Source organism: Camelus ferus, chromosome 9 (genome assembly GCF_009834535.1).
Source record: "Camelus ferus isolate YT-003-E chromosome 9, BCGSAC_Cfer_1.0, whole genome shotgun sequence".
NCBI classification, from domain to species: Eukaryota; Metazoa; Chordata; class Mammalia; order Artiodactyla; family Camelidae; genus Camelus; species Camelus ferus.
This window is the reverse complement of record NC_045704.1, coordinates 64,603,085-64,620,678: the sequence shown is the minus strand read 5'-3', so window position 1 is coordinate 64,620,678 and position 17,594 is coordinate 64,603,085. Positions and strand designations below refer to the sequence as shown.

The window sequence follows — 17,594 nt, the reverse complement described above, 5'->3', positions numbered from 1 at the left end:
CTGTCCATTTTTCATTTATGTATGGTTCCATGTTTCTGATGAGTTGAACCTTTCATGATTGTTGTTTCTTGTTATTTTTGGTAATGCTTTTTGCTTTGAAGTCTGCCTTTATTGTTAGTAAGTAGCTACACAAGCTGTCTTACAGCTAGAGTTTGTGTGGTTTATATTCTCCCCCAGCCTTTTATTTAAAGTTTTTGTGCCTTTATGTTTTAGAACAACTGTTTTGTGTATACCCCGTATCATAGTTTTCACTTTCAGCCCCGTCTAACACTCTTAGTCTTTTATAACATAAAATGCATTTAGGTTTTATAATATTACTGGCTATTGATCTTATTGTGTGCTATCTATTTATTCTGACTGTGTATTCTTTTTCTCACTTTTCTTGCCATCTTTTGGATTAACTATTTGTATTACTTTTCCCCTTCCCCCATTTTTTTTTTTAAACTCTGTTGGTTTTGTCTGATGGCCACAAGTCTAATTTTTGTTTTACTGAATATATATTTTTTCGTTTTTGAAGAATAGTATCACTGGATATAGAAGATGTTCCAGTATCCATTTTTTTCTGGTGGTAATTCAGCCATACTTGTATTGTCATTTCTCATATATAACAGTCATTTTTCTCTGGCTACCCTTAAAGTTTTTTCTTTGGCCTTTAATAGCTTGGCTATGATATATATATAGAAGTGGTTCTTCGTGCTGATCCTGCTTGGATTTCTTGAGATTCTTGGGTCTGTAAGTTAGTGTTTTCTACCAAATTTGAGACGTTTTCGTCCATTATTTCTTCAAGCAAAGACTATTTTGTACCTTCTTTCACTCTTCTCTCCTCTCACATCTTGGACATTTGTGTGAGCTGGGTTACATCTATTTTCTTCTGCCTGATACTGTCCTAGTGCTCTCTCAGACTCTTTATTTTTCTTTAGTCATTTACTTTTTGTTCTTTGGATTGGCCAGTTTTATTGCCCTAATAACTTCAAGCTTATCAGTCCTTTCTTCTGTCATCTCTAATCACCTCCTTTTGGCGAATTTTTATTTTATTTATTTATCAGCTTGTTCTTTTTTATAGTTTCTGTCAACTTCAAATGTATTTTCTTTTAATTCTTGTAACATACTTAAAATAGCTGCTTTGAATTCTTTATATGCTAACTCCTACATTCAAGGTACCCAGAATTAATGTGTTAACATCCCTTTTTTCCCTGAGTGTGGATCACAGTTTCCTGTTTCTTTGCATAGTATGTGGTTTTTGCTTGAAAACTGGTCATTATGAACACCTTTTAGTGACTGGATCTGTTAATGTTACCCTGAGAATTCTTGGGTTAAGTTTATAGTTAGATTTTGAAGCTTCCCTTGTGGTTTTCTTGCCTCTAGAAATCCTACTGATTTCCATCTGTTTTCTTCTGCTAGGCTTGAATTCTATCCTCTCTGACACTTCAACCCTGTAGGACCTCAGCTTCTGGTTGCCCAAACTGCACAGTTTAATGTACTCTCTTGAAAAAGCATCAGACTGCCAAGAAAGCACTGTTGTTCGAGTGTAGCTTTCTCTCTGGCCTCTGTCAACTTTTTCCCCTCAACTCTTTCATTTCTTCTCTGTGCATACGTGGTTTATCAGTCATCTGGTGGTTTGGGTAAAGTGTATACTCTGAATTTTTGGAGGGGATGGTATAGCTCGGTGGTAGAGTGCACGTGTGCATGCATGAGGTCCTGGGTTCAATCCCCGGTACCTCCATTAAGGTAAGTAAGTAAAAAAGAATAATAAACCTAATTACTCCCCCCCCCAAAAAAAACCAAAAACAAACACAAACAAACAAGTTTATATTCAGAACTTTTGTTACATTCCTTTTTTGGTTCTCTCACTGCCATGCTATCTTCATGTAAACTTTCCAGCTGCTTCTCCATGCCTAAATTCTGAGCCCTATGGTGATGCTGTCTTTCTCTAGAGCTAATTTTCGTTTGCTTCTGCCACACCTGGGGTCTTCAGCAGTCTGGGATTACCTTAATTAAATTATAGCGATTGAAAAGTTTTCTTTTTTTGGCCACCTAAATGTCTTCAGGTAGGGCTGCAATTTATGCAAGTACTTTTTTTTTTTTTTTTGACAGAACTAATAAAAGTTCACTAGAGATTAATACTTTAAAGATATCAACTGAAATAGTGGTCAGCTTTTAGTATGGTTCTCACGGTTCTAAATCTTGCATTCTCTGCTTGATCCGCCTGGCTCTACAGTGATGTCAGAAATAATTATCGGTTTCTCAGCTGCCTCATCTGGATTGGCCAACATCCCCAAGTCAGAAGCATCCTCAGGTGCTGGGATTATATCTGTAGGTCTCCATCATGTCTTAGATGTTGGCCCAGTCGGTCTTTGCTGTTGTGTTAGCTTTTTGATGCCTTCAAATAGGTGGTTTTTAATATTTTGCAGAGTTTAAGTAGGCTTCGATGAGTGGGTTGGTAAGTATTACCTATTCTGCTCTTACTGCGGTTATCTTAGACAAGTTTGAATCAGTGGATACATGTGATGGCATTAGGATAATACCTCTGTCTCTTGGCTTTGATTTTCTTCCGTGGTGGCTTCACTCCTGAAATACATTATCTCCGAGAGGCGGCCAGGATGGTCGCTGGCTGCTGTGATCTGTGTCATTTTCATCACTGTTATTTCCACTGACAAGTGTACTTCTACCCATAGTCCTTGCGAACATCCTGAGGCTTCCAGGTTTCCCAGTCTAGGCTCCATGCCCATCCGCAGTCAAGTTGCAATGGCCGGGAGCACAGGTGCTCCTCAGCCTGGGTGTCACTTATTCATCCCTCGGTCCAGGGGCCTGGGATTGGTGCCACTTTAATTGTTCAGTAAAAGTGTTTCATTAAAGGAAAATGCCGTTAACGTAAATAGAAAAAATGTTAGGCAAGGTAGCAGATTGCTCTAAAACAGTTTTCATAAAAATATGGCAAATCCTGAAAAACTTCATTGTATTGTTGAACCTAGCAAAGCTATCTAGCAACGAAATTTCATGAGAAATTGTAGTTGACTGGTAACATTACTTGCTAAATGATTTTGCTGAGACTTTATATCTCTGAGATTGACAAACTGTGACACATGTTTTCTAGAGTCACTGTTAATAAAGGAGACTTCTATGTCTTTTTTCCCCTTGTCTTCAAAGTTGAGACCTAGATCAACTGTTAATCTAAAATAACTCCTTCTACGGATGAGAATACTGTGGTATCTTTAAGATAGAGGTGCTGTATCAGTTAGTTATTGCTGTGTAATAAATTACTCTAAACTTAGTGTAAAACATTTATGCTAGAACGTGTCTGTGAGTCAGGCAGTATTTCTGGTTCTGGCTGGGCTCATTCGTAAGCCTGCATTCAGCAGCAGGTCAGGAAGGTGGCTCTGCTGCTCGTGGCTGAGTTCTGCCGGGCGGCCTGGAGTGGGACATCTGGGTGGTCCTTTTGTCCTCCAGCAGATTAGAGTGGGCTTGCTCTCATGGTAGTGGCAGGAGTCCCTGAGAGCAGAACCATATATGATCTCTTGAAGCTGAGCTCGGAACTGGCAGACTGTTGACATCTGCTGTGTTCTATTGATCTTCCTTATAAGGTCAAGCCCAGAGTTAAAGGCTGGGGAAAGACTCTGCCTCCTGATAGGAGAAACTGCAGAGCCTCACTGCTAAGTGTGTGAGAGTAATGAGGTGGTGCAGAATTAGTGTTATTGCAGATGGACTTTTTGATTTGTGCTGTACAATTAATTTTTGATGTTATTTTGTTCAAGGTTGAGCCCCATTATGTTTCAGTAGGAATTATCTAAAAACAGAAATTGTGACAAGTGTAAGTCACAAATTAAATACACTGATCCATCCAGTAGTCCAGATGACTTGTTACACTTGTTTCATGGGATGTGTCTGATGAGACTGTTTAGAGGCATTGTTTATGCATTTGGTTACCAGTCATAGGAATATTGTAGTGCCAGTTGTAGTACCAGCCGCAGGTGTTGATAGATGATTAATTTGTACCTTTACTCTTTTGAGTGTAAATGACAATTTTTTTTGATGTGTCTTTTATTATCGTACTAACATTCTTAACTTGAGATTTAACTATTTTTTCTCTGCTTATTATTCTTTGCATATTGTGATTTTTAAAAACAGATTTATTGAAGTACAATTGATATATAATAAATCACACATGTTTAAAGTGTGCAATTTTAACAGATTTGATATCTGTATACCTCCATGAAATCATTACAAGATAATAAACATATCCTTCACCCTCAAAAGTTTCCTTGTGCCCCTTTGCAATCCTTTTCTATGTATTACTCCTCCCCTGATGCCCAGGCAATAACTGATCTGCTTTCTGTCATTTATAGAATCATTTGAACTTTCTAGAATTTTATGTAGATGAAACCATGCAGTGTGAAATCTTTTGCATTTTTTTTTCACTCAGCATGAGTGTTTTCAGATTCACCTGTGTTGCATGTATCATTAGCTCAGTTGTGCTTATTGCACTGTAGAGGATACTATTTAAGGATTCATATGTTGTTAGACATTTTTTTCCCCTTGGCTTTTGGTTATTTCACATAAAGATGATCATTTGTATGTCAGCCTTTGTGTGATCATATGCTTTCATTTCTTTGGGTAAATACCTAGGAGTGGAATGACGGGATCATGTAGTAGGTGTATGTTTGACATTTTAAGAAATGCTGAAACTGTTTTACAAAGTGATTGTACCATTTTATCTTCCTCTATGAGTGTATGAGAGTTTCAGTTACATGTTCACCAACACTTGGTATGGCCAGTCTTACTAATTGTAGCCGTTCTTGTAGTTGTGTGGGATAACTCATTGTGGTTTTAATTTGCACTTCCCTAATGACAAATGATACTATTTTCATTTACTTACTTGTCATTTGTGTATCTTTGGTGAAGTGCTGCTTAAAATCTTGTGCCCATTTTATAATTGGGTTGTTTTGTTGTAATTGAGGTTTTAAAAATAAAGCCATTGGGATATAATTGACATGTAGTGAAATACACATATTTAAAGTGTACACTATGATAGGTTTTGAGATATGTATACACTCAGGAAGCTGTCACCACGAACAAGATCATGAATATATTTATTACCCCCGGTAGTTTCCTTGTACCAGTTTGTAATTCTTCCCTCCTGAGCTTCATTCTCCTTTGGGGTCTGTCTTTCAAACAGTAGTTAGTCTAGCCAGTGCTGTAGCCAGTGCTGCCTGAATTAAGAGGTTTTACACTCTTTCTGAAGGGAACAGGCATTACTTCTGGCTTTGTGTGAGATGAGGGCAAGAATCCCTCTTGTCTTCTGGGGTGGCTCTTTCCCTGGTCTTGGGCAGTTTCCGCACAGGCTTGCTCTGATCATTGCGCTGCTGGGTGCTTACAGGTGCTCTGGCTCTGTGCAGTCGTCTTCTCTCCGGGGTTCTGCCCTGCGGTCTGCAGCTGTCATGGCTTCATTGGACTTACAGCTCAGTCTCCTCACTTCAGGGAGATCATCAGACTCTACTTGGGTACCTCTTCCCCAGGTGGAGGGCTGTACTTTGTTTAGGTGGCAAGTTGGGATTGTTGGAAAGCTCACCTTATTTGGTTGTCTTTTAGGGTTCACCATCAGTGACTGCCTGATATCTGAAAATTATCATTTCATACGTATTTTCTGGTTTCTTAGGCTTTTCAGGTGGAGGGCAAATTCAATTCTTGTTGTTCCATTTTGGCCCTTGTATGTATTTTTTCTTGATATTTCTTTATTTTTTAAAGTTGTAAATACCTAACATTAAATACACAGTCTTAACCATCTTCAGCTGTACAGTTCAGTAGTGTTAAGGGTATTTGCATTGTGCAACAGGTCTCTAGAACTTTTTACTTTGCAAAACTGAAACTCTGTGCTATTAAACACTAATTTCAGCTCCCCCTGCCCTGATCCTTAACCCCTGGCAGTCACCTTTCTACTCTCTTTTTCTGTTATTTTGATTGTTAGATACTTTATATGAGTAGAATCATACAATATTTGTCATTTTGTAATTGGCTTATTTCACTTAGCATAATGTCCTCAAGTTCAGCCATGATGTAGCATGTAACAGGACTTCCTTCTTTTTTAAAAGCTACAAAATGCTCCGTTTTGTGTGTATGCCACATTTCCTTTATCCAGTTACCTGTTGATGAACATTCAGGTTGCTTTTGGCTACTATGAATAATACTGCAAGGAACATGGGTCTATAAATATCTCTTTGAGATCCTACTTTGAATTATTTTGGACATATACACAACTGAGATTACTGGATCATATGGTAATTTTATTTTTAATTTCTTGAGGAACTGCCATACTATTTTCATAATTGCACCATTTTATATTCTCACCTATGCTGCACAAGAGTTCTAGTTGATTGTATCCTTTCCAGCACTTGTTACTTTCTGTCCTTTTGATAGTGACCATTCTGTTGGGGTGTGAAATGATATTCCTTGTGGTTTTGATTTGAGTTTTTCTTATGATTAGCGATGTTAAGCATCTTTTCATATTCTTGCTGGACATTGGTATATCTTTTTTGGATACTTCGTCTATTCACATCTTTTGTCCATTTCTAAATTGGGTTATTTATTTTTATTTTTTGTTGTTGAGTTGTAAATGTTATATATATATATTTTGGATAATTATCAGATACATGATTTGAAAAAATTTTCTCCCATTTTGTAGATTACCTTTTCACTCTGTTGATTGATACAGAGGAGTTTTTAAATTTAAGGTAGTCCTGATTGTCTATTTTTGCTTTTATTGTCTCTACGTTTGGTGTCATATCCAAGAAATCAATGCCAAACTTAAGGTCATGAAGCTTTTTGCCTGATTTCTTCTCAGGGTTTTACGTAGTTGTAGCTCTCATGTTTAGGTTTCCTATTTATTTTGAGTTAATTTTGTAATGTGATGTTAGGTAAAGATCCAACTTAATTCTTTTGTATGTTTTGATCCAGTTTTCCTAGCACTTGTTGAAGAGACTGTCCTTTACGCATTGTGTAGTCTTGGCACCCTTGTCGAAAATCATTTGACCACATGTGCATAGGTTTATTTCTGGCTCTCTCTTCTGTTCCATTGATTTATATGTCTGGCTTTATGTTGGTACTAAACTGACTTTCTTACTGTTGTTTTATAATATGTTTTGACATGAGGAAGTGTGAGGCATCTTTTTCTTTTATCAAGATTGTTTTGGCTATTCAGCATCCCTTGAGATTCCATATGAATTTGAGGATGGTTTTTTCCAACTTCTGCAAAAAATACCACTGGAATTTTAATAGGCATTGCATTGCATCTGTAAATTGCTTTGAGTAGTATGGACATTTTAACAATATCAAGTCTTCCAGTTTGTGCACATGGGATGTCTTTTTATTTATTTTTCCTTCTTTAATTTCTTTGATTTCTAGTTTTCCATGTAGAAATCTTTTGCCACCTTGGTTTATTCCTAAGTTTTTATTCTTTTTGATACTATTGTAAATGGGATTGTTTTCATAATTTTGTTTTCCATGTTGTTCATTATTAGTATGTAGAAACAACTGACTTTTGGTGTGTTGGCTTCATATCCTGCAGTTTAGCTGAAACCATTTATTAGTTTTAACATTTTTTTAGGAATCTTTGGGATTTTCTACTTGTAAGATCATGTTATCAGCAAACAGGTAATATTACTTCTTCTTTTCCAATTTGTGTGCCTTTTATTTCTTCTTCCTGTCTAATTGCACTGGCTCGTACTTCCAGTACTGTGTTGAGTAGAAGTAGCAAGTGTGAGCATCCTTATCTTTTTGCTATTAGAGGAAACGCTTTCAGTCTTTCACTACTGAGTGTGGTATTAACTATGAGCTTTTCTCATATTGTTTTTATTTTGTTGAAGTGATTTCCTTCTATTTCTAGTTTATTGAATGTTTATCATGAAATGGTGTTGAATTTTGTGAAATGCTTTTTCTCCATCAATTGAGTGATCATGTAGTTTCTGTTCTTTCATATGCTAATATGATGTATTACATTAATTGATTTTTATTTGTCAAACCATCCTTGCATTCCAGGAATAAATCCAACTTGGTCATGGTGAGTATAATTCTTTTGATGTGCTAATGACTCTAGTTTGCTAGTATTTTGTTGAAGATTTTTGCTAATACTCATTAGGGAGATTTGTCTGTAGTTTTCTTGTTGTGTCTTTGACTTTGGTTTCAGGGGAATGCTGATCTCATAAAATGAATTTGCCCGTGTTCTTTTATCTTCAGTTTTTTAGAAGAGTTTGAAGAGGATTCTTTAAATATTTAGCAGGATTATCCAGTGAAGCCATCTGGTTCTTTTCTTTGTTGAGAGGGTTTTGATCACTGTTTCAGTGTCCTTACCTAGTTACATGTTTGCTCAGATTTTTTTAGTACTTCATGATTCAGTCTTAGGTTGTGTGTTTCTAGGAGTTTATCCATTTCTTCTAGGTTATCCAATTTGTTGGCAGATAGTTGTTCATAGTAATCTCTTATAATCTTTTGGCATTCATTATAATGTCCCTTCTTTCATTTGTTATTTTATTGGCGGTTTCTTGAATTTTCTTAGTCTAGCTAAGGATTTGTCAATTTTGTTGATCTTTTCAAAAAACCAACACTTGGTTTTATTGATTTTTTTCCTATTATTTTTTCTGCTCTTTATTTTATCTCTGCTTTATTCTTTATTATTTCCTTCCTTGTGCTAACTTTTGGTTTGGTTCTTATTTTGCTGGTTCCTTCAGGTATAAACTTCAGTTGTTAAGGTCTTTTTTAATATAAGCATGTAAACTTCCTACTTAGTACTGCTGTCACTGTATCCCATTAGTTTTGGTATGTTGTGTTTTCATATTTATTTGTCTCCTAATATTTTCTAAATTCCCTTGTGATTTCTTCTTTGACCCATTTGTTGTTTGAGTGAGTTGTTTAATTTCCTTATATTTGTGAGTTTTTCTGTTTTACTTTTGCTGTTGATTTCTAGTTTCAGTCCATTGTGATCAGAGAATAGTTTGTGTAATTTCAGCCTTAAATTTATTAAGACTTGTTATGTGGCCTACTTCGTATGAATTTTTGATGTGTTATCTGCACTTTGGGGTTTAATTCTGAAGCCTTTTCTAGTTAGTCAGTTTCATTTTCTAAAATATGTTCATGTCTCTTCAATATACTTAAAATACTTGAAAAATGGAAATAGTACTTTTTAGAAATTTTTAGATTTATAGAAAATTTGAGCAGAATAGTACAAAGAGTTCCATACTCCCCCCCCCCCCCCCCCCCCCGTGCACACTCTGTGTTCTCTGCTACTCACATCTTAACATCAGCCTGGTACAGGTGGTACGATTAGCGAACCAGTACTGTCACAGTGCTTTTAACTAAAGATCCTAGTTTATTCAGATTTCCTTAGTTTTTACCAGATGTTCTTGTTCTCTCCCAGGACCCCATTGACGGACACTGCTGTACACTTAGTTGTCATCCCTCCGTAGGCCCCTCAAGTCTGTGTTTTGATGACCTTGACGGTGTTGAAGAGTACTGGTTAGGTGGCATTGCAGGATCTTTCTCTGTTGAAGTTTGTCTGATGTTTTTCTCATGATTAGACCGGGATTATGAGTGTTGGGGAGGATATATTTGACACTTTAGTTTGCAGTTTTCTCTTATAATGTACCTTTTGCGGTAAAACCAGCTGTGTCAGTTTAAGGGTTTTTGTCTTTTCTGTATCCCCCTCCCATTACTCACCTAAACAATATCCTAATTATATTATACTTTTTAGGTATGAATTGAAAAACTTTCTATCAAATTTTCTTATAAAATCCCCCTTTAAAAAAGCGTGTTTAAAATGGCCTGGTTTGTCTCTTTGGGGAATAGATACAATTAAAAGTGAGATTTTTTTCCAGACTTTGAAATATAATTATGAGCAGAGCAAGATAAAAAATTAAATAGGTGAAGTCAAAGTTTTATGTGTGTAATATTTGTATATGCTTTTATTTATTGTGATAAACTATGCATATAATGAAATTTAACACTTTAAAACGTTTTAAAATGTTCAGTGGCATTAAGTACGTCGACGTTGTTGTGCAAACATGTATATCCTTTTGTATAGTCTGCTAGAGCTGCTATGATAAAAAATGCACCGACTTAGGTGTCTTAAACAGTAGAGATCTATATAGTTCTGGAGGCTAGAAATCTAAGATTTGGAAGTTAGGTTTAGCTTCCCCTGAGGCCTGTCTCCTTGCAGATGGTGATCTTCTTACCGTGTCCTCACGTGACCTTCCCTCTGTGCCTGCATCCCTGGTGTCTGTTTCTCTTCTTGCAAGGACACCAGTCATACTGGATTAGGACCCCACACCTGTGACCCCATTTAATCTTAACTCGCCTCCTTATAGGCCCCACCTGCAAACAGAGTTACACTGGAAGTCAGGGCTTCAGCATATGAACTGTATGGGGACACAGCTCAGTCCTTAATATCCTTTATGTAGTGCTTCTAACTTCTCTCCTAGAGAACCTGCCATTATCAGTATGTTAGTTTCCTAGGCTGCTGTAATGAATTATTACAAAACTAGGTTGCTTAAAACAACAGAAACTTTCATTCTCTCACAGTTTTGGAAGCCAGAAGCCTGAAATCAGTATCACGAGGCAGAAGTCAAGGTGTCAGCAGTGCTGCTCTGTCTTCAGAGGCTCCAGAGAAGAACCTGTTCCTTGCCTTGTCCTGGTTCTGGCAGCTGCTCATACTCCTGGTGTGGCTGCAGTTTTCAAGGCCAGTGTCTTCAAATCTCTTCCTGCTCTGTATTCACCTCCTCTGCATGTGGTCAGAATTCTCCATGTCTCCTGTATAAGGATTTCTCCTTTCTCCTTTATAAGAGTACATGTGATTATATTTAGGCCCCCGCCAGATAGTCTAGGACAGTCTCTCCATCTCAAAATCTTTACCTTAATCCCCTCTGCAGAGACACTCCCCCCTACCCCCATGTAAAGTTCACAGGTTCGAGGGATTCGGGTGTGGATTCTGGCAGGGCCTGTCTTCAGCCTCTCACCCGAGCAGCTCACGGCAGACTTCCGTGGTCTCACTGTGATTTATAGTTCAGTCTGTAATAGGGCTCAGTATCCAGTTCTGGGTGGGAGAAGGTGGTGGCAGAATATTCTCATGTCTCCTAGACATTAGAAAACCCACGTCTGTGGCTCTCATTGAGTGGTTCCAGGAGTAGCAGCAGCACCTTAAGAACTTACCAGAAATGCAGGTTATCAAGCTGCAGTCCTAGACCCGCCGACTCGGAGCTCTGAGGGTCAGGGCCTAGTCTTCTGTGCGTAGCGAGCCCCCTGGGTGACTGAGGCACATGAGGCTGGAGAACCACATTCTAGATTACTGGCATTGCTAATGCTAAAACCACACCACCTTTCCAGTGTTTTTCTGCTTAATTCTATAACTTAAATTAGTCTAGGATTTATCATCCACAAACTTTGTTTTCTGTAGGGTTACAGACATTTAGTAGCAAAGTCTTGGTACTGATAATCAGTGGAATTAATTCATTTACTCAGTAAAAGATTGCACTGGGCCGATGTTTGCCAGTTGTATTTTTACTTAGGTGGAGCCATTTTATAAAGTAATGTGATCCAGAAGTGACACGAATGTTTTTCTCAAGTCCTTTAAAATGTGATTCAAGCTCATTAGCCTGACTTCTGCTTACTTCTCTTCTATATCCACGTGTGCATTTGGGGATACAACGCAAAATTTCTAATCTTCCGTTCCACCTACGTTGTTAGGCCTTTACCGTGTGCTCTCCTGTAACAGTGCTGAAGCGAGAGAAGTGAATTCTTCTCCTCAGTGTTTCCACACTGTAGCTCGGAAGGCACCCAAGTTAACAACTGGTGAAGAGCTGTCACTAGTTGCTGTACATAACTGAAGAAATTACAGAAGGATCTGCCAGGGTGACTGAGCTAAATATTGAAAAACTAGTAGAGAGGTGTTAGCCAAATTATGGAGCGAGAGAGAGTAGATACAGCTAACCCTGTGAAAAGGCGTGGCAGCTGAGGGAGCAGAGGGGCTCCTGCGGGAGCTGAGGGGTTTAGCAGAGCAGAAACACCGTGAGCGTGAGGGTGAGGACTGGGGGTGGGCAGACGAGGCTGAGATGACGGAGGGCTGCTGAAGGACTTGAACGATAGAGGTGACGTCTTCAGGGTAGCCACTGCAGAGTGGTTACTTACATGGTTTTGGGAAGGATGAATTTGAAGTGATAGCAAGTCTGGAAATAGACCAGTTATAGTAATGTAGGTGAAAATTGTAATAGGTATGATGTTGCCATTTTTCGAGAATAAAAATTCAGAAGAGTAATAGGCTGGTTTCAGGAAGAGGCAGAAGGTGATGTGTCGAATTTAGGGTAGGATATATTGGGTTTCAGAATTTGTGGAATGTGATAAAATTAGTGGTAGCTTGATTTTTGACCAGTAAATTTTCAGTCAAGTTTTGGGGTAGAGGTCACATTAGACTAGATTGAAGATTGAATTGAGGAAGCAGGAGAGTATCAATATTCACTGTTCTCTAGAATAATCTTCCCAGGTGTTTAGTAAGAACTTAATCCATGTTGGCCATTGCTTTAGCTACTGTTATAAACTTTTATGCCATCTCATGCTGTTTTTTTTCTTCAGCCTTTTGGTGTATTTTTTGATATGTATGTAATAATATTAGATAAACGCTGATCTAGATAGAAGTGTATGTTTTATTAACATATACTGATTTTAATTATTGCTATTGCCATACTATTAAAATTAATGAAAATTTATTAAAATTAATGAACTAGAAAGTTTGTTCTCACTTGAATAGAATTATTGTTCCTCAAAAAAATGGAACTTAACAATAATTTCCTGAAGGTTGAAATTATCATATTTTAGTTGAATGCTTTTTAAAATAGATATTACATCAAGAAAATAATTTAATTTACAGTTTTTAACTTAAAAGAATAGTATATCATAAATGTATTTATTCATACCTGATGCAAAAAACTAAATGATTGTTTTTACATGTATTCTTTCAGGTTTGATTTAATTTCGAATGAGATTGTTCTTGCAGCGAGATGTTAATAAGACAAAATCTAGGTAAGTAGAAGATGACTTTGTTAAATATTACATATCAAAGTAGGAATAATACAAAAAATTATGTTTGAAAAGTGTGCCTTCAAGTCCAAAATCAATCATTAACATGCATTGAAATACAGAGAACTGACTTTTTGATCCCCTTGGTCCAATTGATTTGGTGAAAGTAAAAATACAGCTATCAAAGTGTGGAACTAAATTCTTGGTTTTCCTTCTTACACGTTGCAATTAACTTAAGTATGCAGTTTCTAGCAGCTGTTAAACACGTTAGAAAATCAAGTTGGTGTTTGGTTTAGCCACTCGGAAGCCAGTTCAGTGAGAGGTTTGCTAGGTTGATTCAGTGCTCCCTTCCTAGTGGATTCTAGTACCTGGTAGCCTTTGCTTTTGTGAATTTTACTTTATTATTTTCATTAACAAAGCATTTCCACAAATGTTTAAAATTGCCAAATTGTGACTTCTTTATGTTAATATAATGTTCAGGATTGTAAATGATTGTTTTAATTTTTTTTGTATCTCTACTGAATTACTTCTCCAATTTAGCATTCTGATTCGTTTTAATGTTTTTAAACTACTGACCTTTAGAAAATTGAATTATGATCATGTACTTTTGGTCTGTTATGTGAAAGGATGCTTTTTAATAATATAAACTGTTGAAATATAAAAAGATAAATTTACTGTCTATTGGTAAGTGAACATGGCTTCAGGATATAAGTAGATTAAGAAGAATAGTTTGATTAAATTGTAGTTAATTTGAGTCTTTCTGTAACGTAGATGTTTCAACTGTCAAAAACTTGCTGAGCTCAGTGTTTTTAAAAAAAAGCGCCCAGGATGAGAAGTGCTGTAGTTGTGTGATGTGCAATTAAATAGTATATTCTCAGTAAGTGGTTTAGGCATCGTTTAAAGAAAAGTTTTCCTTTTATTGCTGTTATGTGGTGATGATCACAGCGGTAGTTTGGAGAACGCGGATTGTGTTAGGTGCTTCTCCTGCCTCACTACTTTATAGTGTCTCCCACGAGGTAGGTGCTGCTGTCTGTAACATTTTTATTTTTTTGGTTAATAGTGAGCTATTTCTTTTTCTTTAGAAAGTTTACTTTCACAGCCTTTATTACAAGGAACACTTACCTATGTGTCTTTCTGAAGAGGTGAAGAATCCAGACTTTTTGTACGTAAAGTCTTCTAGTGATTTTGCTTGCTAGTTGAATATGCAATGTCTATTAGAATGTTTATTCTGATTTCCTGTAAGTTAAATATTGCTCATGGGAAGAAACTGGTTTAACTTACTCTGATTTTACTCTGCCACAATGATATATACATTTTTCTTTTTTTGGCTAAGGTATAATTTACATTTTTATTAAGTGAAAACTTACGTATAGTAAAATTTATAAAGCTGAATGAGTTTTTACATATATGTTCATATGTATAACCACCATGTAATTCAAGATGTAGAACACTGTTACTGTCTAGAAGGTTCCTCTTGCTTTTTCATTCCTAATCCAATAGACTTTCCCCTAAGGTAAGCATCTTTCTGAATTCTGTCAGCGTAGATTAGTTTTGCCTGTTCTTGAACTTTATATACACAGAATTATGTAATATAATATGTACTCTTTTGTATCTGGCTTTTTTTCATTCAACATACTGCTTTTCAGTTTCCTCCATGTTTTTATTATCAGTGGTTCATTATTTTTTTATTGCTGAGTAATATTCCATTATATGAATACAGTATAGACTTTTTATGTTTTCTCTATGATTTTATTTATCATATTCTCCAAGTCTCTGATCTCACTTGCCAACTTTCTGCACTGCTTTCCTTCCTCTAGTCATCTCCTTCATTGTCTCTTACCACCTGCACAATAAGGCATAAACTCATAACCTGGCATCTGATGATCTCACTGCAGCTATTCCAGAATACCTAGAATTAGCTCAGTAAGCTAGGTATGGTGTTCATATTCTTAGTTTTAGTTCTGTGTGTATTTTGTCACTCTTCCTCAACCCCTTGCCTCCCCAGCTGCCAGTGTCCTCTCTCCTGGTTGTCAGCTTATCTCCTGAAATAGTCCTTCTCAAGTATCATTTTGTCCTTTGAGCAAGACCTGGCCATACTGCAGTAGTCTGTCTTTTCCCTTAGGCTGTGAGCTCCTTGAAGGTGGATAACATCCAGTGTCTTCCTTATCTTAGTGGTGCAGGGCCAGAAGACTGTGTGTGCTTAGTGGTTGTTAAACACAGCACAACCAACAAAGCTCTCTCTCTGACAAATAGGGGTTCAGAATACTGGCTGGAAGGGATGAAGGTATTGGCACTTCAGTTGCTGTTGGACGGTGGGAAAGAGCCAGGGAAGGCTGTCCAGTGGTAGCAGTATAGGCATTTTAGAAAGAGAAGTGAATTATCCTCCAACTCAAATTTCATTCCAGTTGGAATACAGTGGCTAGTAAAGCAATGTTCTCGGTCCGTACCTTAAGGAAGATCGAGTGTCAGTGTTGATTTTGATTACTCTTTCTAAATGAAGGCATTAATCCATGTTATGGAAATTGGAGTGTTCGCTACTAATAGTATTCTCTTTGTGAGTCTGTACTAGTTATTTCTTAATTTAAAGATTTTAAAAAATGTGTTAGACTAATACAAAGTAGAATGTTATGAAGATTGGTCAGATCTCTTAAGAGGTGAAGAAAACTTTTTCTCATTTTCCTAAGGGTAAAAATTGATGAAGTGGAGGAAGAAATTGAATCATAGTCTGAAATTGTGGTAACATTCTCGATTCCTATAGCTTAGGAAGCTGGCTGTTTGCTGAGAAGTATTTTTAAAGATTTTGTTTTATCGTTATAGATATGTAATTTATATAAATAATATATTTTCTTAAGAAATGAAACTAAAAAAAATGGTAAAGCATTTTGCACTAGTTTTCTTCTTCCTGGTTTGACATTCGGCTAGTTGAGTTGGCTGCCGTAGTCACCAGGGGGATTTTTATGCCGGAAGCTTTACTGCCTTCTAGCAAATCCAGAGCAAGGAGAGGTTCTTCCCCACTGGGATCAATTTATTACTTTTCCTCTCTGCCACTTCTACCATAAAGGTTGAACACAGAGTTGGGCATTGACCTCATCTCATGCTGTTCTCTCCATCTCCCTGCAAAGATTTTCTTGGACACAGGTTCTTATTGAGTGTAGGACCTCGATTATTTCTTTTACTTCATCCTGGATGTGAAGTGTATTGAGTTTTTTTGTTCATAAAATTTGAATATTCAGAGAAATTTAACCTTGAGGTTGCTTGACTTATGTGTCTCTAAGAACTTTCAGACCAGTTTTCTCTTCTCAGAGGCTGATGGTTATACGTCAGTTTCAGACTCTTCCTCTTCAGTTTGAACTCAGTATTTGACCAGCCAGCTGCTACTGAGCTTTTTCATTTTGCAGAATTCCTGAATCCAAGGGTTTGAAGTTATTTATGAATGTCTTATATTAACTTAATTTCCTTAATTTCCAAATTAACCTTTCTGTGCTTCTGTTTCTTTAGTAGCACTATGGCTGTGCTGTCCTTTGCTGTACTGTAAAAAAGAAAACTTTTTAATTAATAAAATTATCTGTGTCTCACTCTAGATGAGATTGCACCATGTACATTCAACCTTTTCCAAATCTATTGCTGAGTACATTCAGTGTTTTCAGACCTTTATTTTTTATGTGAAAGTCACACATGCTTGTGAGCAAATGGTACGGAAATATTCAAAATAAGAAGTAAAACTCCCTTCTCTTGCTCACCACTGTACTCCCCGTAAGTTACCGAAGTATCTGCATTGTTCTCTGTTTACCAATGTAGCTTGGACATTTCTTGGTATTTGCACTACATGTAATATAACTGTTTTCTTATTGATAGACACTAGGATAAACCTCACTTTTTTTGCTTATATGAGCAATGCTGCAGTAAATATTCTTAACTATATCGTTGTGATTGTGTGAGAGCGTCTTTAGGATAATTTGTAGCAGTGGATTGCTGGGTCAATGGAGACGGGCACTTTAATTTCTGACATATATTGCAAATGAGATCATACTACTTAATATTCTTTTTAGCAGTTTTTGAGCATATCTATTTTCCCATACCCTGTATTAACCAATATTTTAACCTTTGCCAGTCTAATCAGTGAAAAGTGGTATTTATTTGTGCATTTCTTTGTGAGTTTCTCAAAGGCTTGAAGTGTCACTTTTATCATAACTTAATTCCATTGAGAACAAATAATTTGTGAAAGTTTTTTCCTTTTTGTTAAATTCATTAATTAACATACCTTCATGTTTTATGTACTGTATTCAGTTACTTAATATTGAATAATCAGAATGCTTGTCCTCTTTGCTCCCTTCATAAAGCTGTTTATTTAGGGTAAATATTTTCTTATGATGAATTTCTTTATAGTTGCTGCAAACTAATTAACATCGTCTGTGAAAAGAAAATAAAAGCCATTACTAAATATTAGGTTACTTAAGTCTAGATTGATAGCATGCTGCCAAAATCTGTTCTCTTGCAACTCAAGCATTTGAAAACTTTCCTTGTTTGTTATTTTTACTGCCCTT

The 17,594-nt window shown here is 36.6% G+C and overlaps 1 protein-coding gene across 9 annotated transcripts in view; it reads left to right on the top strand.

Moving 5' to 3' along the window:
• The window catches only part of ZNF644 (zinc finger protein 644), a 98,874-nt gene that overhangs the window by 20,544 nt on the left and 60,736 nt on the right, over positions 1–17,594 (top strand). For 4 of the 9 annotated variants that reach the window (XM_032487049.1, XM_032487050.1, XM_032487056.1 and 1 more), the window contains exon 2: positions 12,993–13,053. In XM_032487049.1, coding sequence (XP_032342940.1) covers positions 13,010–13,053 — 44 coding nt within the window. In that variant the 5' untranslated portion in view covers positions 12,993–13,009. Of the gene's footprint in view, positions 1–10,563; positions 10,721–12,986; positions 13,054–17,594 lie in introns of those variants that run through there. The other 5 variants (XM_032487047.1, XM_032487048.1, XM_032487054.1 and 2 more) reach the window with 2 other exon arrangements.